Source organism: Dermacentor andersoni, chromosome 6 (assembly GCF_023375885.2).
Source record: "Dermacentor andersoni chromosome 6, qqDerAnde1_hic_scaffold, whole genome shotgun sequence".
Lineage (NCBI taxonomy): Eukaryota > Metazoa > Arthropoda > Arachnida > Ixodida > Ixodidae > Dermacentor > Dermacentor andersoni.
The window spans coordinates 142173453-142198994 of record NC_092819.1 but is presented as its reverse complement, the minus strand read 5'-3'; the positions used below and the strand labels follow the sequence as shown (position 1 = coordinate 142198994).

General features: G+C 45.6%; 1 protein-coding gene across 1 annotated transcript; it reads left to right on the top strand.

Moving 5' to 3' along the window:
* The first annotated feature begins 7668 nt into the window (after positions 1–7668).
* On the top strand, positions 7669–19293 carry LOC129382660 (uncharacterized). Its single transcript, XM_055066768.2, has 3 exons — positions 7669–8457; positions 13203–13343; positions 18719–19293. The coding sequence occupies exons 1-3, from the start codon at positions 8104–8106 to the stop codon at positions 19025–19027; spliced, it is 804 nt and encodes a 267-aa protein (XP_054922743.1). The 5' UTR covers positions 7669–8103; the 3' UTR covers positions 19028–19293.
* The last annotated feature ends 6249 nt before the right edge of the window (positions 19294–25542 follow it).

Here is a 25542-nt window from a genome sequence, read left to right as displayed (position 1 = left end):
ACCTGCTCGCCTCTTTCGATGCCCCGAAGTTGAACTTCCAAGCTCGGGTCCCCGAATATTGCTTCCCATGCTTCAGGCGAGTGAGCAGCAAGGAGATCTGGTGGGGTGCGGTAGGGTTCTTCCATACAGCCCAAGAGAATATGGTCTCATGAGGCTGTGGACCCTAATAGTGAGCAGTGCTGGTCTATCAACTCAGGGTCAAAGTGTGTGTATATTTGTGGGTTGTGAAAGGAGTGCGTTTGGAGTAGGCTCCAGGTGATTTATTGTCCCTTGGGGAGCTTGCGATGGGGTGGGGGATTTGTCCGTCATTGGTAGCGTTGTGCAGCGCCGGTATGTAGTCAGTGGCTCGCTGACGAGGTCCCTCGGGTCAGATGCGGAACCCACCGCTCGGCTGACGATTCCTGTAGCACATTTAGGGGCTACCACGTTCCCCAGTTTCCCTGCGTGGGCCGGGACCCATATACATTAAATTGGGTTGGGTTCCTCACTTACTTGTTGTTTGTTGGAGGATAGGGGACGCAGTACTTGCAGCATGGTTGGGGTCTTAATTTAACGTGCATTGTCGGATATGGCGGTCTTTGAGTCGCTGGTAATGGTGGTAAATCCGACCATAGCAGCGAGAGCAATGGCAGCCTCATCTGGGTCCACCGAGTTGAAGGCGCGGACAAGACAGCAAGACTGGAGAAATGCCATAAAGTGCGCATGTTCCATATACGACGGCAAATGTTCGCCATTTAGATCCCTGAAGCACGAACATGCGTGAGCTTGAGCTTCCGAAAGCTCGGCGCATAACATTCAGATGTGCGATGAAGCGTGGTTTCTCGTTCGGAAAGGATGGCGTCTCATTTCATTCGCATGCATAGCAGCCGAGACTGGCGACGCTAGGGTTTCAAGTGAAATTGTAGTGTACGGTTTGTAAATACGGTGTACGGGGCAATGGACGGTTTGTCTGCTTCCGGTGCTACTTTGTGCTGAGCGATAGGCTGCAGCGGGCTTGTTTTCTGTCGATACCAATAGAAAAAAGGATAATGAATCGAAACTGTAATCCATGTTAAGGGGCCAGTAAGAAGCGACCGCAAATCAGCTAGTAACTTCATTAAAATATTCTTTCAGAGCTAATTTCAAAGTTGAATGCATTATAAGAATTCTCACAAAAAAACCCTAAAGAAGGAAACAAGTGGACAGAAAGACGTTGAACTATCACGTAGCTCTAAATGCAGCTCATTCCATGGCACGTTTTTTTCCTTTGGTTGGCTGGACCGAGCAAATGCTGGAGCCGAGGCTGCCAAATGAGGCATAAAGCCTTTAGAACGGATGTTATCAATCTTGTGCGTGGGTGTTCCAATGATCGGGATTAAGTAAATACGTGTAGTTCCTTGCCATGCCTCCACCCGTGTTCCTTCATTATATGTTAAATCATTCACCGAAAAATAATCCATCAATCGCCAAAAAAAGGAAGGTAAAACTAAACTTTCTTGAAATCTTCATTTTCTTCAAACCTGAGCGCCGGAACCTTTGTGTTACGTCATGAATTTAGAGGTGTTTTTTATTGCCAAGTGGCCTGTTAGGAGCATAACGATTTCTCGAACTTTGCAGTACGTTTGATTCCTCACTTTATTAAATACTCGAGTTTGGCCTTTCTTTAATCAATAAACGATTCACTCGCGGCTACATGTTCTCAGAATCGGAGGTGATCCTCGTCATGCTTTTGCGAAAACTTCAAGGTGGTGCTCTATGCCACCGTCTCTCATTTTTGTGTCTCTGCATAATTGTCCAGCCCTAATTTGTGGTTTAAATTATCGCTTTGCTGTTGCAAATGAGTTGTTAAGATGTGCTAAGGATATTACTATGTAGCTTAATGATTATTTTGTTTACTACCATATTCAAGAACCTCACGTGTTTCACTTAGTCGGTAATCATACACTAGAGCATCTATCAGTCATGGAATCTCTTCTTAACTTTTACGGTCGGCTGCCATTGAAACACGATGGCTGCTGTACGATCAGAACATAAAATAAACTAAGCAGAAAGATCCTTTACAAGCACCTAAGTAGTCGGTAAAGAGCGCTTGGTAATGAAAAATAATATTACGCAGGCCTGCACTAGGTGAACGCTCAGAACTCAGTTCCAGGGGCGTAAAAATGTAAGGATGCTATTAAAATATCGAAGAGGTATAAAAAATCACGAGGAAAGGCGCGGGACGGTGGGTTTAGTGCGTGTAGACTGCATCTCTATATTTTGTCCTGCTAGGCATTAGTTTTATATTTCCATATTGCTGCACTCTTGCACAGACTCTAGAGGCTCAGTGGCTGTCATGAATTCGTGTTTTCTTGCCTGGTCTTTGTCTTTGGCATATTAATCGGCAGCCCTACTATCACTCTTTCACGGTTAAGGTTCTCGATCATTCATGGAGATCAATAGCAACAGATGATTGAAGACCTTAGGTGAGAAAACATAAAAGTAGGGTTGATGTTCAATATGCAGAAGGCAAAGGTAATGTTCAATTGCGCGTGACAAGGGAACCAGAATTCATGATCGCCAGTCAGCGCCTAGAGTGTGTGCAGGAGTATGTTTATCTTGATTAATTACTCATAGGAGATTCTGACCATGAGAGGGAATTGTAGATAATAATAAAAATGAGTTTGTGTGCATACGGCACGCATTACCAATTCATAGCTGGAAGCTTGTCACTGTCGCTGGTAAGAAAAGTGGGAGATTAACAAGGAAGGTCCATGTCCCTGTGCTTCGAGTTGTCGATTATTTATTTATTTATTTATTTATTCCTCAAATGCCCCTAGAAAGAGGTTTTACATGATGGGTGGGCAGCTTCAAAGAATAATGTGTTCGATGGCAGTTCTGAACGCAGTCGCACTGGGGTGGTCCACTTCACTCTACGTGGAAAACTTGGAAAACTACGCGGAGTCTCTCACGTAGAGTGAGAGACTGCAGTTTCTCACTCTACGTGGAAAAAATCGAATGCAGATGGGATGATGTGCGCGCATGCGGGGGGTACACTGTCTTTGAATGATTGGTCCGGGATGAATGGCGGTGAGCAGGCGATATGACGGTGTTACCAATCGGCGCATGATAAAACTTGTGATATTGAATGAGCCTGGACACTTGACGTCTTGTTTCTAGTCTAGAAAAATTCGCATTAGATTTTAGCGCTATGACACGGGTATGTGAAGAATAGTCATGGAAGATAAATCTGTCTACGCGCTTTTGCAGAGATTCGAGCATGTTAGAAAGATTAGTATGATGAGGGTCCCACACTGAGCATGCATATTCAAGTTTGGGCCTTACCACAGAATAGTAGGCAAGAGTTTTTACCGCAGGAGGGGCAAATTTCAGATTTCGTCGGACGAAGCCTAAGATGCGGTTGGCCTCTTTAGTTATTTTAGCGATGTGAGAGGACCATGAAAAATCCTGCGTTAAAATAAGCCCTTTGTATTTATAACAGGTCACAGATGCTGTACATATACGCATTGTGTAAATACATCGTGTAAATAGTTTATACCCGTGACAATATTATTGGATTACCTAAGAGATATGGGGGTGCTACATAAGAATGCCGAAGGCTGAAGGAGATTAATGAGGTTTTATTTACATTTAATGACATCAACCATGTCTTACACCATTTTTCAGCTGTTTGTAAGTCACGCTGCAGGAAAAGGATATCTGTGCTATTGTTAATGGGTCGGTAAATAACACAGTCATCCGCAAATAGGCGTATGTTAGAAGATATGTCATTAGGAAGGTCGCCTGCCACGGTTGCTCAGTGGCTATGGTGTTGGGCTGCTGAGCACGAGGTCGCGGCATCGAATCCCGACCACGGCGACCGCATTTCAATGGGGGAGAAATGCGAAAACACCCGTGTATTTAGATTTAGGTGCACGGTAAAGAACCCCAGGCTGTCAAAATTTCCGGAGTCCTCCACTACGGCGTGCCTCATAATGAGAAAGTGGTTTTGGCAGGTAAAACCCCATAATTTTTTATGAAGGTCATTAATGTAGATTAAGAAGAGTATGGTTCAAGAGCAGAACCTTGAGGAACCTCAGAAAGTACAGGAGACAGAGGAGGTGAAAAGTTATTTGCAAAAACGAACTGTTGCCGGCCGGTCAGAAAACTGCGCAACCAATTATAAATTAGGAGATTGAGATTCAGGAGTGAAAGTTTCAAGAAAATACGTTTGTGGGGTACCTTATCAAAAGCTTTCTCTAAGTCCAAAAACAATGAGTCCACGGATACATTCAGGTCTAATTGGGAACTTATGTCATTTATGAAGAGTGCAAGTTGAGTATCGCACGAAAAATTCTTAAGAACTCCGTGCTGATTATGATGAAAAAAGTTGTTAGTAATTATAAATCTCATGATGTGGGAAAAAATGACATGCTCCATCAGTTTGGAATGAACACTGGTAATGGAAATTGGCCGGTAGTCAAGACATGACGTTGCAGAAGCTTTTTTGGGGAGTGGAATGATCTTACCTGTCTTCCAGTCCTGCGGCACCAATCCAAACGAGAGTGACTGTTGAAAAATGTGTGATAAGATGACACTAGTGACACCTTTTGCCTTTTTAAACACTTTCGCGTTAATTTCGTCGATGCCAGCCGATGAAGTTTGAAAGCTTCAAAGATTCGATTACACTGCAAATGCCGTCAGGTTCAAACTTGATGGCTGGCATGAGAGGATATTGAGGGTTAGGAAAATAAGGAAGATTACCTTCAGTTTCCTTTCTAAAAACTGAACGGAATTTCGAGAAAAGTGTTGTTGCAAGTTCAGTATCAGGGATAGGGACGCCATTTTGGTCAAGTTTATTTATCGATTTCTTCGGGCATGGATTGACAACCTTCCAGAATTGACGAGGGTTATTACGTAGCATATCAGGAAGTGAGGTTGAAAAGAATGATCGCTTAGTTTTAGCTTGTGGCTGAAACATTTTGTCAATGCAGTGGTACCTTTCCCAGGCACGTGGCATGTTAGATTCCTTGGCGATACGATAAAGCCTTTTATTTTTATTGTTCAGGCGTTTTAATGCGTTATTAAACCAAGGGGATGAGGATGAGAGCGGTTCAGTTACAGTGATGGTAGTTAATATGGGCTTACGTTAGTTCCTGCATTTTGGATTTAAACATTAACCAGTTACCTTCAACAGAACGACAAGTAAACGTTTCAAGAAAGGAGTAACTGAACTGAGTTAACTTTTCATTGAACGCGACATAATCACCTCTGTCGTAGAGCGTTATGATCTTTCTTATCTTGGGGGGATATGCTATATGAAATTGATAAGTAGCGTGAATTACAGCATGATCACTAAGCCAGGCAAAAATGTTAGCTGAGAAAAGTTGTCAGAAAATGCTTGGCAAACAAGAGGTCAAGCAAGCTGGACGATTGATTTATATGCGTTGTTGGGTTGAAGATGAGCTGAGACAAGCCAAACGTAAGACACGTGTCAAGAAATTCACTTTCTGCGTTGTGATTCGATAATGTTTGTGCTATGTCAGACCGTACTATTGTTGGAAAGTTGAAATCGCTGAACAGATTGATTGGCGTGTAAGGAAGAGAATGTGCCAGAGTGCAAAGTGCCTCAAGGAAGCATGCAACAAAACTTAATTAATTAATTAATATTTATTAACTAATGTATTAATTAATTAATAATTAATTCACCTTCCCGCCGCGATGTGCTAGTCTTCTAGTTAGCTCAGATGGTAGAGTGACCACCGCGGAAAGGCGCTGGTCCCGAGTTGGAATCCCGGACGAGGACGAATTTTTCCTCATGTGCGAAACGTCCTTTCTGAGAAACCCGTATCGGCTTTCTTTGTAGTTTCGCGCTACATTTCGGTGGATGACGATTTCCCCTTTTTCGTTAACAACGACGCTCGAGAACAAGTTAAGGACCGCACCATGGGCGATGGAGCAAAAAATGTTAAGAGTAACGTTAAGAAACAGGAAATTAGCGGGGTGTATCATTGAGGAAACGGCGAGAGGTGTCATTCCAGTTGACATTAACATAAAAATTATGCAGATCCCACGCACTGCGGAAATCAATATAAGCGAAGCTTTCTGTGCCGTTTGCTTTGATTGACAACATTTAGCGGTGATGTTAGCGGCAAATGTTTAATTTCTTCCACGTTTTGTCCAACACGAGAGCGGTGAGTTGTTAAAAGTTAGCTTGCGTACACCATTCCGCGTAGTACACAGAACACACAGGTATAGCTGTTCGCTCGAGACGTTTATGTCAGCCATATTAAACGACCTCAGAGAGGGTTGAGCTCACATGGCACATCGCATCGTGACAGAACTATTAAACTTTTCACCACAATCGAATTATGGGGACGCCGTAGTGGCGGACTCCAGATTAATTCGCTTCGATTAGATCCAGATCCACACTTCGCCGCTGTCGAAGTGTGGATGCCGCAGTCGGGATCAAACCCCCGGCATTGAGCAATGCCATAGTCCTAAGAACTACCGCGGCGGGAACGGAAGGGTTGATTTGACGTGTGACCGCTTCCGTAGTGTTGCCAAGAGCCTATGATACGCTTTAATGCGGCTCTGCTTCTGCACGCCTTGCGTAAGTTGTCCGCTTGACAAATGTGAATGGTGTGCTTTTTTCCAGAAATAGCAGAAACCTACTGTAGCGTACCTTGAACTTAAATTTATCCTGTTTGTCTGCAAATTTTGTCCGCAACCGCTGTCGTGTTTGCAGTAGTAGCATGTCTATGCCTTCTCACGGCACCTTTTCCCTAACCCCCACCCCGCGGGAAGTGTAAGCGAAGACTTGCGAGGCTGTTATTTACTCGTGAGGTGACTACGTCAGTTCTAGGGATCCTCTGAACCACCTCCCATTCCTCTCTACCATTCTATCTAGCTTCCCTCTGGACTAGAAAGGCAAGCACTACAATTTCTGCAGTGCTTTTCCTGAGGGGTCACGGATAATTGCAGCTGTCAAGAGGCTAATGTGGCGACGTCCAGGTAGCTCCAGAGGGTATTGTGCGCATTCGACGCCGCGCAAAGGTCCAAACGAGTTGCTCCCGCCGCCTTTCCGTTGTGCAACGCTCCTGTCATGTATACACACGCTCTTGAGCCACTCCCCGACACTGTGTTCCATACAGCAGCAGAAACAGTGGCAAAGTCGAAGGAAGAGGCAAAAAAAAAGCATCGCCTTAAATATTGAGTTGGGCAGGTCATGTAGGGCGTAGGGCAAATATCCGGTAGACTATTAGAGTTACAGAGTGGGTGCCAAGGGTAGAGAAGCGCATTTGAGGCGGGCATAAAATTGGGCGGTGGAATGAAATTAGCAAAATTGTAAGTGCATGTTGGAATAAGAAGAACTTCAGTTTGGCCTAGTTGGTGCTTACTGCATATCATATTGACCGCAAATGAAGACGAGGACAGTGGCAGAGAACACAAAAGCGACACGGGCAGCAACTTCCAACTGGTTTATTCACAGCAACGCGTGGCACTATATAGACAAATAGAACATGCGCAGAACGCAGATACAAGTACACTCATCAGCCTAGCGGGGCAACCAATTGTAAAAAATCGATCTCCGATTGAAACAACCTAATGGAAGTGTTGAAGAAACCAGTTGAAAGTTAACACTCATGTCGTTTTTGTGTTCTCTTCCGCTTTACCGGTCTTTATTTGAGTTCAATATGGTGTGTTGGAATCAGCTAACGCAAGACAGGGCAAAGTGGAGAATTCCTGGCAAAGTTAGACCCGAACTTTGGCCAAGCAATTAGGTTCTGCGGACATCGACGTAGTTTAGAAGAAGTCGCATAAAGTAAAGGTCATCCAGCCACGAAATGGCACGGCGCTCCAGTGTATGCACGAACGTCAGTAGTAGATTTCTGGCCTCTCGACCGGCTTCAAGTTTATTGAGCGTTTGTATGCATTTAGCCGCTTGCTATTTTCAGGTTGGATGACAAATTTCTCATTGCACTTTTCCAGCCTTAACCACTTCATTTCAGCGGCATGTCGCGAAATCACACATAAAAAAAAAATGAAAAAGAAAATAGGCTGAAATTTATTTCTTGTCGTCTTCGCCATCGTTGTTCTTGTTTTGCATATTCTTGCGGTTGTTTTTGTCGTGCGTAAACACTGATGGCCGATGGCCCGGAGCGCGTGTGGCTAACGCGAACGAATGCGCGCTCGACGCAGGCCGTAGACAGAACAAGTCCCGAATCTGGGCGCGGCTCGGTGGGCAGTGGTGGCGTGTGGTCAGGCCAACCAGTGGCGATGGGTAACTCACTGGTCACCAACTGGCGCCTCGCCGCGGCCGCCGCCCGCGTGGCGTCGCGGTCTCCGCAGAGAGCGGCTGTCGCCGAGTCGATGCAGGCGCTCGTCTTCCACGCAAATTTGGGCAAGGACTTCCTCTTGCTGCCCTACGCCTTCGCGTACCCTCTGTACGACGAAGACGCGGCACGGGCTCTGAATTACGCTGGTATGGGAAGCCAGGTGAGATCACTGTTGTTTGCACACTCTATAAAAAGAGAAAAAAAAACCACAAAGGGCAGGAAAGAGGTTAGCCTCTTGGGGGATTAATTTGACTTACTTTAACTACCCACAGTCAGTGTTGTGCTCAAGCCAGTTGCAGGGTAGTAAGCAAATCCGGCACTTTTTCGGGCATGCATTGCCTTTTCGCCCCCAAGAGTGACAAGTGCCTGTTTGATTTCGTGTTGTCTAAATCTATCTATCTATCTACTCTATCTATCTATCTATCTATCTATCTATCTATCTATCTATCTATCTATCTATCTATCTATCTATCTATCTATCTATCTATCTATCTATCTATCTATCTATCTATCTATCTATCTATCTATCTAATTAATTGATCTGCCAGAACAATTTATCCTTTCTAGAACTAAGTGCTAGGACCTGAGCTATCGGCACCCTAACGGTAACTATTAAGGTACAAACTATTGGTCTCCGGGAAGTGATTTCCGTGAACATTTACTACCAGTGTGTCGGAACGCAACAAAAACCAAAACGAAAAACGACAAAAGAACGTGGCCCTTGCGCCACTTAACTACACACATTTATTTAAAAAAATAAACGATATTCTTGCCCGGAACGAAATCGTAAGCTAAACGTTATTTACTATTTTGTCTATAAAAATATTTGAGATCAGTTTCTGGTTCAAAGGAACAGTCGGCAATCCGCAACAACCGACGTCAGAATATGCGCGTGTATTTCCAGCAGGGATAGAGCGAGTGATAGCCGGTCGAGCGCTATTGCTCGGTGCACAAGCATATTGGCGCAGTAGCAAAAACCAGAGCTTGTGCGCTAAAAGCGTATCGTTTTGTTTTCTACGGTACCACCATTTGTTACCTAAGTTTTATAGTTCGCGTCTGTTCGTTTAGGTTCGTTTTATCGGAACAGCGGTAACGGAACAACGATCTCAGAATTGTCAATTCTAAGATCATGCTCAGTGCCTTGGTTCAAGGCACTGACCATGATTTCAGAATTTACAATTCACTTACTGCGAAAAATATACAAAGCTTTTATCATTACACTGCTTCGAAAATTTTTGCAGGCGAACAAAAACCGTTATAAACCATTACGGATCATTGTTTTTTTTTTCGTATCGGAGCAGAAAGAGCGTAATTGTTTTAGGTTGAACGAAACTAAAACCAGAATGAAAAATATTTCTTTCCGAAACCCTGGTTACTACTGCTCCTTTGTGGAATACGTGGTGGAATTTCGCATGTAAAACAGTAGTTGTTGGTTGGAAATCTAATGCATAACAATCCTTTCGTTATTTTAGTTTTGGAAATTTGTTTCCCATTGAGCAATCGTTTGGTCTGTATTTAAGCTCAGTGGCAAGGACAGTCAAAATAGACCATGGGAACTGCATACTACACTCCTATACTGATCTCTGCCCCTTTGAGCACAAATCACGCAAGAAATTTGGCGAGATATACTATATTTTGCAATTATCTGCCATATAGATTAAAAACAAGTTTTACGTTTAGGTTTGCACTTACGCATTCTCTATCACTTTTTAAAGGGCAATTTACTGCCGCCCCTGTCACCAAGGTAAGAAGCAGAAATCTGTAATCTGGCTTAGTGTAATACAATGTGGTAGCCAGTGTCATCTGGATCCTTAGCCGATGTGACAAGTTATCGATACACATCATAAAAGTCAGCAAACGTTACAATCCAAGGCAAAAAGCAAAAATAGATGATCTTATATACATGATGGAAAATGATGTTATTATGATCGAACAATATTTAGAAGTTTCCAAAAATTTTCGATGTTTTATTTCTGGTTTTTCGCATCGACAAATAATAGGCAACGTTGGCCGTACACATTCTGAATTTTGGCAAGTTGAATTTTCTATGCTCAGCCTGTATAGTATCCCTTGTTGGCATGATAAATTTTGACCAGTGCTCTAGCTTGTTCGTGGTTAGCGTAGCTGTGGTATAGTCCCGAGCTTGCATAAATGACATCGTGTTTAATTTTGCAGAAAGCTCAGCAGTGGGCGCATCCTTAGTGGCCGCCGCAGTTAGTCTGACCATCCGTTTCTGAATTTTTATGAATGTTGAACGTACGAGGCATAGTTGAAACCCCGTGATTCTATACAGTTCGTTAAATGGTAATGAAAGATGCTGAAATAAATTAGACATAATGTTTCATGATGGAAATGTTTGCGCGCTTTTATTAAGCTATAACAACAAAAAACTATATTTATGTTACTTGTTCAAGATGTGGCGCCCAGTGTGGTATCGAGCCAGGATTTATTTCCAGGTATTTATGACCACTAATTTGTTCGATTTGTGTCTCCGAGGGAGAAGTTGCGCTTATTAGGAGTAGTCTTTCGGCTAAAAGCAAACGCTACATACTCGATCTTTTTGGGGTTCAAAACAAGTTTCTTAGTTTCAAACCATGCTAAAGTATTCTGCCGCTCACCTATTATTTTGCTTACTACTTATCATTTTAAGTAAATTATTCGGAGTCCATCGAAGCAGGGATAGTCGTTTTACGAGCAGCATAAACTGTCGTAAAGGTTCAAATACTAATGAAATTAACAAGCACTTTGTCACGCGCGCACACGCAAACGCGAACAAATCTCACTTGATGACCGCAACCACTGGCTGTCAGAACACTGGCCGCGATGAAGAGCAGCAGCAGCGGCTAGAGAAGTCCCCTTCGCGCCGATTCTCGCTTCAATGTCAACTAGGCGCGCGAGAAGGCCGCGCACACAAAGCCATCAGCTATATCAGGCCTGCTAGCCCGCGAACCCAGCGTAGATTGCCTCCCGGATAGGACACGTGCGGCCGCTCTCAGCCGCCGCAGCTGGAGTAGAAGACATGCGCAGTAACCTGGCCACTACTACCCCGCGTCCTTGCACGCTTGAGAAGACGGCGCGCACCCTCCCCGCCTTCTTCCCTTGCTCGTGCGAGAAGACATCGCCGCATCAAGCACCATCCTTCTCGGCTCACCCTCGCAGGCTTTCCCTCGTGCCGACAGCATGCTGTGAGCGGACGCGAGTTTATAGCATAGAACGACAGACAGCTGAGCTAGTTGGTAATGATTCATTATGCAACAAATAGGTGAGGCTTGCAGACAGGACACAAGAGGACACGAACACGACAGGACACGAACGCCGACTATCAACTGAAGGAAGCACTGAGGCGAAAATAGAAAGAAGATACAAAACTCATCTGCGCAAGCTCTGGAATGGTATCACCACGTGTCTGTCGGGTACATGTGCCAGTCTACGTGAGAGATAACTGTTAAGGCACTTAATCTCTTCCTTATGTAAAGTAATGGAAGGCTGACTCACGCACGCACTTCCACCATTATAGATATGCCGTGCCTCTACCAGCTGATTGTCGGCGTTCGTGTTGTCCACTTCTCTACTCGTGTACTGTCTGCACCCCTCGGCTCTGTGTTGCATAATGAGTTACAAATACGAAACATAACGGCGACAATGACGATCGCAGAAATAAGCCGGAAGCGTCCTCACAATTCACATCACAATAATAATGATCTGTAACAAGCGAAAGAACCCTATGCAGCAACACAAAACAAAGCAGCACAGGCAAATCAATGTGTAAGCGCACACATATACCTATAGTGCTGAGAAAATTGAAATTCTGAGGTTTTATGTTCCTAAACCACGATTTGATTATGAGGCACGCCGTAGTGGGGGACTCCGGTTTAGTTTTGACCACGGGGGGTATTTAATGTGCCCTCAGTGCACGGGAGACGGGTGTTATTCAATTTCGCCCCCATCCCCAATATGCGGCCGCAATTTCATCCCGCGAACTCAAGCTTAGCAGCGCTACACCATGGCCGCTAATACAATGGGGTGCGAAGTGCTGAGAAAGAGAGAGACAGAATTTATTTCTAATCAGGTACGCTGACTTCCTTGCAGGGTGAAGCCCATAATTGAGGGCCCCATTGGCTCGCGCCACTCTGCGTGCCCCCTGGATCAGCTAAACTCTAGGGGGCAGTTGTTGCGCTCTGCAGCCGACTGTGCAGGCGTGCAGTAAAATTCACCGAAAACCGCCTCTTGGCAGAACAGCCTTGGAGAAAGCCCCAGTACTTGTGCGTTTGTTGAGTTTGGCATTGAGGAAAGAAAAAAAATCGGAAGCGTATCTGTGTGCGTTTTTGAAAAGACGTGCAAGCGCGGAAGAGTGCGAGTCTTCTACATCATTACAGGACATGGAAGGAAAAATTATTTCACAACTTTTAGGCTAGTGTTGTGAAGCGGCGCGCTATTTGGCACACTGTTTTCACACAAATACATTATGTGTCCTGTGCCGTCCATCTTCCGAGTAAGGTTACGAGTCAATATTGACAGTTTTTGTTGTCGAAAGTCTTTTGTAGAATAAAGTACACATGTTCTAATATGTTCTTCAGCGACTACGGCTTCATCCAGGAGGAGCACAGATACCTGCATTGCTGGAGCATCATTTGAACATCTGTACAGTGATTTCAATATCTGAAAGATTTAAAACGAGCTTAGAAATGAATTTGCAAAATTCGCAGTCGTATTTTCATAACCTAATTAACAACAGCATCTTGCAAGGACTTAGTGGAATGTATAGGAGTTTCAAATTTGATTTAGGAGGAGAACTGGCTTTGGTGGTTTCGCAGCACTGGTATGAACACTGCTTAATATTTGCTGCCTAGAGCTGCCACCAGGCTCACATTGACGCCTGGCATGCCGGGGATTACGGCTTGGCAGGTGGCGCAGGCACTGGGTGAGCTCTTCCTGGCGGCCTACCGGAGCAGCTCGCCACCAGCACGGGAGCCAATCCTGGAGTTCATGCACTGCGTCCAGCCCGACGCCAGCAGTGCACGCCAGGACGAGAGTCAAATGATGCAGGTGAGCGGTGATGGCCAGTGCTGCGCTCCACCACTGGCTCAGTGTTTCGGCAGTTGCGAATGGTTGAGGCTAAATGCCGTAAATATGAGACACAAGATTTTCGTCGAGATTATTATGGCTCCTCAAATTCACTGCTGGATGTTTCTTTCTGATTTCAAGAACGCATAAAAGCATTTTGCTGTACATGACTAGGGGGCGGTTTTACAAAAGGAGCCGGAGAAACTGCTTACTTTACAACGAAGAAATCTGAAATTACACAAAAATGGAAAAATAGCGGCCAACTACCGTGCTCGTCAACTGTGGTGGAATATTAATTCAATCGAAGGGAACGTATATATCCAGGTAAACGATTTCCAAGGCGCATAGTAGGCGGGGGAAAAACTATTTGCACGCCGTAGCACGTTAGAGTGCTAGACAGCGACTAGTCGAATGTACGCTTAATGTGGTCATAACACGTCCAACTATTCTCAGTTGATCGTTGTACCCTAGACTAGGCGGGCGTACGTCTTTATATCACGGGCTTACACACGAAAAGGTAGGCTCACATCACACATTTTCACGTGGATTTTTTTATTTGGGATAGCAGCTTCTAGGCCCGTCCAACCAACAGCGATCACTGCTTTAGCATCGGTTGTGCAATATTAAGTGCGCGGTCACGACTGGGTTGTCTGCATGCTCCAAAACATTCTGAAAGCATGTGTGCGCCGATTAAGTGCGAGCGTGCCTCATGTTGAGCCCAGATACCAAGATTCGAAAGCGCTGTCATGTATTTGCCCAACACATTGTCTACACAGAACACATTTTATTTCGTCACGATTCAGTGTTGCCAAGGTTCTGTACAGTTCACTTATGATGTAAAAAGCTCGAATGCAAACTTAATCGAACCGGATGTGCTCAAAACTTTCTAGCTTGCAGTGGGTCGCGCAATGTTTACCATAAAATACATAATTCCATCTCAAATATCTTGTGGCATAGCACATTTAACAAAGGAGGTTGCGATTCTGAAGTGAAAAATCAGAGACACTCGCATGGTTGCATCTATTTAAGTGCGCAAATTATACAGGATGATAACTTTCAATTTTATGAAATTTTAAACAATTGCCTGTGATAGCATAATTCTTGTCCTTGCGCTAAATATTCGACAAGGCGAACATGATTAGACCGGTAAACTTAAATATATATTGAACCAGTTACCGAAATTTTACTAATTAACTTCTTACTTATTTACCTGACGACACATATTGGAATTATGAATTGTACCTGGCGAGCTTGGAAGACGCATCCACCTGAAATGAATATCTAACGTGACACAAGATTCAATGTAATATAGGCCAAATGTAGAACGAAATATCTGGGCGTTCCAGTTGCTGTTGTGTTTAAATGCAGAAAAGAACGTTTTGGTGAAAAATTAAATGGAACTACAATTCACTTTGTGGCAAATTTCACGGCACATATGTTGAAACAGGCACCATTCTGGAGATTTATGCTAAGAGTGGATTAGATTATGGGGTTTTAGGTCCCGAGAGCGCGATCTGATTATGAGGCATTCCGTAGCGGGAGGCTCGGCAAATTTGGACGAACTGGGGTTCTTTAACGTGCACCCAAATCCAAGTACATGGGTGTTTTCGCGTTTCGCTTCCATCGAAATGCGGCCGCCGTGACCGCGACGCGATCCGGCGACCTCGTGCTTAGAAGCATTCCAGCACAATTCCTTTCAAGGTGACAAGCCTTGGAAGCCTACCGGCTACAATTCTTAAATTGCCATATCTGCCGCAGTATCAATTATTAAGAAGCTAACTAGTGAATTTTTGTTAATTAGTTGAATATCTGTATCCATTTCACGTGCATGTCCGCCTCTTTGAATAATGCAGCTCAAGTACTAGAATTACGTTCTCTGCAACAGGTTATTTCTAAACGTTTCATTTTCACCCTGTGTAATCATTTTATCAATACCGGCTGTTTCACAGGCCATCAAAGCATGCACACCGTTCCTCCTTTCAGACAATGGACATACGGTAAAAATTATGCCCGGGAAAGTGCATTTGTTGCACTACACCCCCATTGCAGCTTTTCATAAAAAGGTCACAAACTTCACTCAGGAATAGAAAGAATTCATAAAGTGTTTTTTAGTCCATTGGCATTAATAGCATACTTCACGCACTTTCCTCGATGTATCCGTCTATGAATCTATGTTTGCATCTAACCATATTCATGCCTGCCTGAGTAAATGGGTAGGCCGTAATCGAATGGGTAAAGCGTCAGGATGCTGTGCTGAGAAAACAGGGTTCGTGCCCGGTCGAGCAACTTGGGTCACTAAGTATGTTGCGACGTGTAAATATGTGCCACATTTTAACGAACCTAAAGACTGTATTGCGACGATGGTGGGACTATGACGGCAAGACAAGAGTCCGATAACAAAACTGGATTGGCGGGGATAGAACGACCACGACGGCATCACGACGTTGATAGGACAAGAAATACACGACGACTGTATGACGAGAATCCCGTGAATACGACGGCATGAAGCGGGTCGGATGGCACACTAGAATGGCTACGATGCAACAACCAGAACGGCATCACGACCACGAGCTCAGACATAGTGGCCCAAGCTATTAGGCAGCTTGGGCAGTAGGTTCTGTGTAGAATGCGTGACGAAGATTGTATGACGAGAATCCCGCGAATAAGACGGCATGAAACGGGCCAGATGGCATACTAGAATGACGAGCATACAACAACTAGAACGGCATCACAACCATGAGCACAGACATAGTGACCCAAGCTATTAAGTAGCTTAGGCCGCTGGTTCGGTGTAGAATGCGTGACGAGAACTGCATGACGAGAATCAGTGACGAAGCTGGAATGACGACAATGGGACAGAAAACAACGCCATCACGCTGACGAACAGACGCCTTGTGGCCCAGACAGACATGCAGACAGACAGACAGACAGACAGACAGACAGACAGACAGACAGACAGACAGACAGACAGACAGACAGACAGGCAGACGGACGGACGGACGGACGGACGGACGGACGGGCGGGCGGGCGGGCGGACGGACGGACGGACGGACGGACGGACGGACGGACGGACGGACGGACGGACGGACGGACGGACGGACGGACGGACGGACGGACAGACAGACAGACAGACAGACAGACAGACAGACAGACAGACAGACAGACAGACAGACAGACAGACAGACAGACAGACAGACAGACAGACAGACAGACAGACAGACAGACAGACAGACAGACAGACAGACAGACAGACAGACAGACAGACAGACAGACAGACAGACAGACAGACAGACAGACAGACAGACAGACAGACAGACAGACAGACAGACAGACAGACAGACAGACAGACAGACAGACAGACAGACAGACAGACAGACAGACAGACAGACAGACAGACAGACAGACAGACAGACAGACAGACAGACAGACAGACAGACAGACAGACAGACAGACAGACAGACAGACAGACAGACAGACAGACAGACAGACAGACAGACAGACAGACAGACAGACAGACAGACAGACAGACAGACAGACAGACAGACAGACAGACAGACAGACAGACAGACAGACAGACAGACAGACAGACAGACAGACAGACAGACAGACAGACAGACAGACAGACAGACAGACAGACAGACGGACGGACGGACGGACGGACGGACGGACGGACGGACGGACGGACGGACGGACGGACGGACGGACGGACGGACGGACGGACGGACGGACGGACGGACAGACGGACAGACGGACAGACGGACAGACAGACAGACAGACAGACAGACACGGACGGACGGACGGACGGACGGAAGATGCCCGAAGTAGGGAATAAATGCTATTTGGATTGAAACCTCCAAGCTATCTGGAAGAAGTCCTTTCGCGCGGAGCAATGAATAACATTATTTCAAATTAAAGTTTAACTCATTTCCTAAGCTTGTCTGAACGAAGCGTTAAAATGTAAACAAAAGCTCCTTTCAGTACCAGTTCCACTTGTCTGAAAGCTGTTTCTCGTGTGATTAGCTGTCCTCATTAGCAAGGATAGAATTTGGTATAGATTTACTTAGAGCATGCATAACAATCATAAAGTCTCAGACTGAAATTATTAGAGGGAATGCTCCATCATGTTCTTTCAGCTACGTCAATAGCTGCTAAATAGATTTGTTTAATCTTTGTGCTTGTGGCTACAGACTGTATTGAAGATTTATTCATTAGGCCTCGTGTGTGAAAATCCGAGGACACCTAAATACTTCTTAGGAGTTGCGAATGCGAAAGCAATAATGTCCAACTGAACACCACTCAACGGTCCCTCGAGTCATGAACTCCTCGTGGGCAAGTGAGCGCGTTTAGATGCCTTGGCGAAGGCCAATGCACTTCACTCTGTGACACCGTGCCACCTTTCCTGACTATCATAGAATCTAATGGGGCCACTACGGACTCAGCCGCGGCAATTTTGACGTCGCCACTTTCTTCAAGCCGGGCTTGGCAATGGAAATTTCGGTACACTTTTGATTTGGCCTTACCGAGGCGCAATTAGATCACAGGCGAGAGCTTGCGCAGACAAGTAATGCGCGGGTAACACAGGCTTCTGAAGGCGAGAGCGAGAGTTACGTGGCGTCACAGCGATGACCTTTACCCGCACGCAAAACGTGGCACGCTATCGCGGCAGCAGGTGCTCCCTTTCGCGTGCTCTGCTCCGTCACGGAGTGTTGGTGACGTGGCGTCGCAGCAAATGGGAATTTAGGGGTTTTGGCTCAGTGGACCAATTGATGCTATCGCATAAATAATTGTATCAATTCGCTACCAATAATTTCATTCATCGCATAACCGCTTACGACTGCCAACGCGCCTACATATTCCAAATTTTGGGATTTGTAATGCATTACTTCGTTGAATGTAATCGACTTCCACAGTCACAAAGTCATTTCAAGGCAGAACAGACGAAGGTGACGCAAATCGATGTATTACCTATCATTTCGACGCAGGCCGAACCACAACACTTCCAACCTTCAAGAGATGTTAGGTTTCGATCCAGAGTTCTCTTTTTTTCTAGCGAGCTTCTGGTGTCACCATAATGGGCGTACTGCTCCGGGATGTCCTGTCGGACTTTCTGCGCTCTCTCGTACAGAGGTCAAGTCACTTGTCTAGAAAGCGTGTGCTGCGTATTCGGGACTTCGCCGGGCACAACTAGCGGTAATAGCGGGCGCATAACTGGCTAGACGGGAAGCACGCACTGCTACATTCATGTGGTCCCTCGTGTTTTCTCGCCCTGCCGATCGTCTCGTGCTTCGGCAGCTGCTTCGCAGGTCATGAGTGCGTTTCATAGACGAGCGTCTTGACCTCCTGCATGCGTGGCGCAGGTGCTGTCGTTCGACGTGCTCTTCGACACGTACACGGCGCGTGCCGAGGCCGGAGACAAGCGGCTCGTGGGCCTCGAGGCGCTGACGCTGCCCCAGCTGTTGTTCGTGGCCGCCTGCTACGCAAACTGTCCCGGTGGCGGCCTGCCGTCACCTGCGTTCTACATAGCCGGAGTACCGGATCTGTGGCCGGGGGCCGAGCCGCCCTGCGACGCCATGTTGCGGCGGACGAGGCACTTCGCGCGCACTTTCGGGTGCGCTCCCGGCAAGCACATGAACACCGGTGCCGACGGGTGCAGCCTATTTCCTTGAGATGCCGCACCCCCCTCTTGGCCCCTGCGGGCTGCAAGTTTAGCCCCTCAGTCTGAGAAGGGGCGCATCGACCTGAGGCGCCGAATATCGGTCGCATAGTGTTATCGTTTGGCGGACATTTTGAGGATCTGGTGACGAAGCTTGAATCCAGTGTTGTTGTTAATTAATTATCGTGCTGAGTCGAAGACGACGAGTGGTGTATTAATTTACTATACTATGTTGTCAATGTTACTATACTATGTTACGTCTTAATACGTAACAATATCATGCTTGTGATATGTCAAAGCCCGTGTCAAAGCCCTTTGCGAACAAAAAGCCAAAATTATTCGCTTTATGTTTAGCAAGCACTCTTAAGCTCAGAGTGTATGCCAGGAATGCCTTCCATGAGATGCTCTTGCATAAACAACGTTATTAATTGGGAGCATTATGTTTCCCAGATCTGCTTTGAACTGGTGTCATCGGCAAACTATTTTTGCGAATATGCTACTTCCCGTTACCCAAAATCAAAACCATAATAGGAACATTATTTCTGACAGCTGATATTGACGCTTTAGTTTTATAAAACACTTCAAATGCTTGATGGTACCTTCATGCTGTCAGCTAAATCCCTACATATGCGCCAGGAAGAGCTATCATATTAAGAACAAGTTGCAGCTATGACTTCGGTGGATGTGGCTGAGTCGTTAGAATGCAATAAAACATAATAAAGCGATATTCTCTTCTATCATATTAAGCTCCGCTCGTTGCAGCTATGACTTCGGTGGATGTGGCTGAGTCGTTAGAATGCAATAAAACATAATAAAGCGATATTGTCTTCTATCATATTAAGCTCTGCTCGTGGCAATGCGTGCTTGAAAAATTTACAGTGGTTGTGATGTGACAGGCTGTGGGACGACAGCGAGCTTGCGTTCATAGTACAAGGAATATAGCTTTTGCTATATATTTATTTACATGTCTCATGGTGACATTCTATGTGCTGTAAACTTAACTTGAAAGTATTTACTGGATTTAACTTACCCGAAAAATTGTCAGGCAATGCGTGCATATAAGTACTGGACAAATACACACTTATAACACGAGCCCCAACACGTTAGGTTCAAGTTTGATAGGATTAATAAAAAAATGAATTTCAGCCTTATAAATTTTGTTGAGGCGAAGGCATACTCAGCCCAAACCAAATAAAATATAGGCGCGGGCTGATATGTTTTGACGATGTACTTCATTTTGCGCAATTCTTTTCATAACGCTCCTGGCGCCGCATGTCTCATCCTGGAGAAAATGGCGGCACTACGGTTTCTAAATCGGCGATGAAGGGACAAAAGAACTGAACACGAGCGGAGTCGTTAGGACATAAAGGCCGACGTGTTAAAGGCGCTTGCTCCCCAGCCTACGTTTATTTCCTCACATTTACATCTGCAGACACATTGCGAAATCAAAACTTCATTCCCTCATTCAAAATACGCCAACTCGATGCTTCATTTTGCATGCGTACGCAGGTTCACAAAGCGACTTAGGTAGCACACCAAGAGGTTACGATTGTGTTGAACATACCAACCTTAAATCCGTCACGAAGTCTGAACTTTCCGAACTGCTTGTAGCAGGCATTTGTAAATCTTGAGCGGTCAGTGACGAAAGAGAGATAAATGTGTTTCGTGAAGCGCAGACATTTTTACCAGAGTGTGCAAAGTCGCCTACGTGATAATGTGCGTTTGGGAGGGGATAAATTATTCAAAGGCCTCAAAGGAGAGAATAAGCGGAAGAAGAGAGACACATTTCAAAAACATGAAGTTGGTTTTTTCATGTGAAATGATGGAATTATGTTCAATGTGTTGCATTCAAAATGAATAAAATGTGGAGCTGAACTTCGATAATTTAGATGTGTACGTATGTACGCATTTTCTAAAGCCTGTCTAGCAGTCCAATATACCGAAGATGAGCAAGCAACAAGGTTTAGGCTTGCCGCTGCCTAGTATACCAAGGCCTCTAGCCTAATGTGTTTTTCAGCGTCACTGCATGGTGACTGACAAAGTTGTTTATTTAGCCTTCGTCTAAAGCTGTTTCATTTCTGTATGTTGGAAATTAAAACGTGATCTGTTTTACCGTTTCTATAGAACCAAAAATGTCGCAGTAGATATCGGTAGATTTTATAAGGTGCCACAAAGGGCTGCATTGTAATTGTACCGTTTAGGCGAGGACGACGATAAAAGGTTTCTTCTCACCCGCAAAGTTAGCGCTTAAGTTTCGACTCCAAGAGCGAGTTTGTCGAGGGAGGGACGTAACTGTGAAACTACTGAAAGTTACCCTAGTTGGCTCTCATTCATTATAATACTGCAGCAGGCACACAACAAACCAGGACAGAAGGAAGCGCTCCAGAGTTAGGACTTCCTTCTGTCCTGATATGTGGCGTGCACGCAACAGTATCGCATGGAACAGACGTAAGTGTTACGTAAGAGGCTTTTATTCAGCTCGACTTACACAATCCGGGTTTCATTTCTGAAGCAGCTCTTCTTTCACTCCCCTCCATAATTAAGACAAAGAATAAACACCGACGGTGACAGACGTAGTTGTGATTGGGAAGAGAATTTGATTTTTCTACGTTGCTCTAAACGTGAACCAGAAATGTTCCTTAGTATGGTGTCAAACTCTTGTCACTATTGTGACGTCGTAATGATGGTTAAGAACGAGACAGCCCGAAAGTTTTGGATAGGGATCTGTTTCTTTAGAGGCAAAATAATGTACACCCGTGAGAAAAAGTATACGCACTATAAGGTCCCCCCCAAAGAAAACAGAATTTCTTCGTAATTCACACGCGTAAAAGGAAACTGACGAGTGCACTAGAAAATTCGTAATGCCAAGTTTGGACTGCAAACTTTACTTTCAAGTTGCATTCACAGACAAAGGAGAACATTAGTTATATCGTGCAATCCCTGGTCCATATACTTTTGCTCACGGGTGTACACATGAAAGTTCTAGGCGTACACTATTATCTTGCGATGTTTCATACAATGCTTTGAAATTGTAACTAAATTTGTGTCTGAGGTGGTTATACGATCTTTTTATTTTTATCGGAACTCCGCCAAATTCACTATGTCATTATTCGCCAGAAGAACGGGCCCAGCTAACTCGGCTGTCCACCACGCCAGCCGGCAGGCGTATCCTCGAGGAGATCGGACTCGCACCAACCAAGAACTTGGCTGAAGACACCCAAATCCCCAGAGAAATAGGGGAGCAGATCGTGGTCACCCCTTTGCCCCGCAACGTTCATCCCGTTCACAACGCAGGTCGTCGCAAGGCAAGAACATTGAATATACTAAAGCAAATAAACAAGGACAAAATCGCAGCAAGCTTCGTGGACGCAGCTGCATACCGAGACGGCAAGGCTTTTGCGGTTTCCGTCATTGACACGCTGGGCAAAGTCATCAACTGTGCTTCCGTCCGGACGACGAGCCCAGAGGTGGCCGAGCAAGTGGCCATTGCACTCGCCTTGCAAGACGGTCGGAGAGACAGGGTGTATAGCGATTCGAAAGCCGCCATCAGGGCATTCCAGAAAGGCCGGGAACCCGGCAGGTAGTTCAAATTCTGAAAGGCGCCAAACAGGGCAACACCTCCATGCACTCGATCCTTTGGTTCCCTGCACACGTCGGGGCGATTGAGGGGGTTCCTCTGAACCTCAACAAGTCTGCCCACGAGGCTGCGCGTGGCTTTACCGACCGCGCTGCCCTCGGATCGGGCGACTCTCTCCCCGGACACAGAGACGCTCCTTTCACACACAACGAAATTACGAAATTCTTTTACTTAGAGAGAAGGGTTTTCCCCCCGCCTCACTCCAAGCTAAGCAGGCCGCAGGCAGTCACACTAAAACTTCTGCAAACGAACTGGTACCCAAATCCGGCATCCCTTAATAGCATATATCCAGAGATTTATCCGAATTTTTCTTGCGTGGCCTGTGGTGAGGTAGCTACGTTCCCTCATATGCTCTGGGAGTGCGGGTCGCTGGGCCCGAAGTTCACCAAGGAAGAGTGGGACGCACTCCTGCGAAGTCCCGTCTTTGAGGACCAAATCCTGGCCGTCCAGCGCGCCCGCGATCGGGCCGGCAGACTAGATCTGTCAGTCCCGTCGTGGGATTAGCCGGGTGCGCGTTTTATCGCGCTTTGCTGGACCAAATAAATGTTTATTCACTCACTCAGTCATTATTCGCCAGAATTCATATCTGCAATCGATGGTCGTTTCGTGGCTGTTCGCTTGTCACTTCACGGCAAAATCATGTAAGCTGTAGAAATGATGGTCATATATACAACAGTCTATCATGCAGCCTTGGATGTATACCGCTGGCAATGAGAGGCGTCCAATTTCCGAAGTCTCAATCATTATGTCATCGCACACAAAGGAGTGTGAGCGCTTAGTTTTGGACACAGGCTTTGAAATAGTCGCGTAAAAGATATCTGTGTTCGGGGGCTTCTGGCTGGCGTTGCTTTAACGCCTGGTTCATTCGCCCCTGGGGATAAGTGAGTGAAAAGACTGCAGCATGTCTTCTATGACCGGCAACTTTGTCTGCGGCTGTTGCATCATCTTTCGTGGCTTTGCCCCAGAGCTCAGAATATAAGGCACAATATGCTCAATTAGGCCATACTAAATTCCGAATTTCCAGAGCGCTATACCCAATAGATAACAGACAACAAATAGCTAACTCTTGCTACTAGTACTTCTATCACACAGGACTGCAGGCGTTTATCGCAAGCCCCTTTCGTTAAGCTTTTTAACTACATACGCGTTGCCCCGAAAAACAGACGAACAGGGATATGATGATATGATGACATATAGCTGATTAGTACGCCATGTTTTATAACTTCGGCTTTATTCTTTTTCTAATTTCCCGGCACCACTTGTATACATTGCAATCTTCAACATTACAAATGTGGCGCTTCGTCAACATCGCTGATTTCCACGGCACTGAAAATTCAGGAAACTGAGCTCGCATGTATTTCGAGCTCCTTACAATGTGCTATGACATTGCGACGAAGGTTCACTTCATCACAACTTAGAAATGCCTTTCGCCAACAAAGCTTGAATTGAACGACGTCTTACATTCCTCAGCGAATCTTCAACGTTTCCATGAGCGGGTAACCAGTAGGTAAACTTATGCTCAATTTCTGAATCGCCCCTTCACATACGTTCTTACTCGTCATTTTAATGTTATTTCACGTTTTCGAAGAGTCTTTCTTTAATTTCGAGACAGCTCTTATGAAGCTTAATGACAAAACACGATAATTGTCGAATCCTGCATACTGCCTATGCCGAGTGCCTAGAAGAAAAAGCACTCAACGAAATTGAAAACACAAGGCAGCACCAAGAACAACAATAACGCGAGGCCTTTGTGAAAACGTGACATTATGTGAATGTCGTGTTCTAAGCTGGTTTCTTTACTCCTCTTCTAGAGTCTACGAATATTTGCGAGCGTACGATAGCAAACGCGGTGCCGATATATGCCTCTTAAGCATCCCCTGCATTCAATACGAACCTCATCATAATCATCATCATTGTCATTTTTTAGAGGTGCACAAATGTTGCCCATCTGCTGGTGATGATGGTTATGATTACGATGGTCCTCTGCACAATTGACACATGCCCACCGTGGGGCATCGGCCAAGAATTCGGCGCTTTCTAAGATATCCTACCTCGTTCTTTCCTTTACAAAAAAAAAAATCAGTCTTGTTATCATCGCTGTTGTTGTCAAAGTCAGTTTTACCCAACAGGCGGAGCATTGCTTGCGAGAGTAGTTTATTCCACAGTTATACTAAGTAAGTTTAGTCGTTCTATCAGCTGCATGAACTGCGGTACACATTCGCCTACTAACCAAATCACTCACCCGTGCATGGGCAAGCGCAAAGACCTCTCATTGGGCGACCACGGGCAGTCACATTTCAGAACGCTGGCGTGATGAAGAGTGCCAGAAGCGGGGAGCGAATTTGTTCTGTCTCTCGCCTCAACGCAAACTGGACGCGCGATAACAGAGCGCACAAGAAGCTATCAGCTATATGCGGTCGCCTACCCTTCGAACCAAGGGCACAATAGTTACCGCCAAGATAAGGCGCGCGCGGCTGTGCTCAGCCACCGCACCAGGAGTCTCGCCGCACCGACCAACGGCTCTGGACCAAATTTGGGGCGCTTATCCCCATCGGCTCTGCCAAGGAAGGTTCGCCGTGTAGGTGTTCCAGTTCCACCTTGGATCTATATATGTGATTCCTTGTAACAGTTCTCGTAAATACAAATTGTATTCATGCTTCATCTGCGTCTGCTTCTGTGAATTCGAAGCCTACAGCAAATTTACCGACGCTATCCTTTTCGGAAGTACTCGATCCTTACTTGCGGAGGAGTATTTCAAGTTTATAAACCACTGGCGGTGCGTGTCGGACGCCGGAGGGGAGAAGTAATATCCATACTCTGGATAGGGTGGACGAAGAAACTGATTTTTCTGGTGATATCTTAACACGTACGCACAAAAAATTTTGTTTATT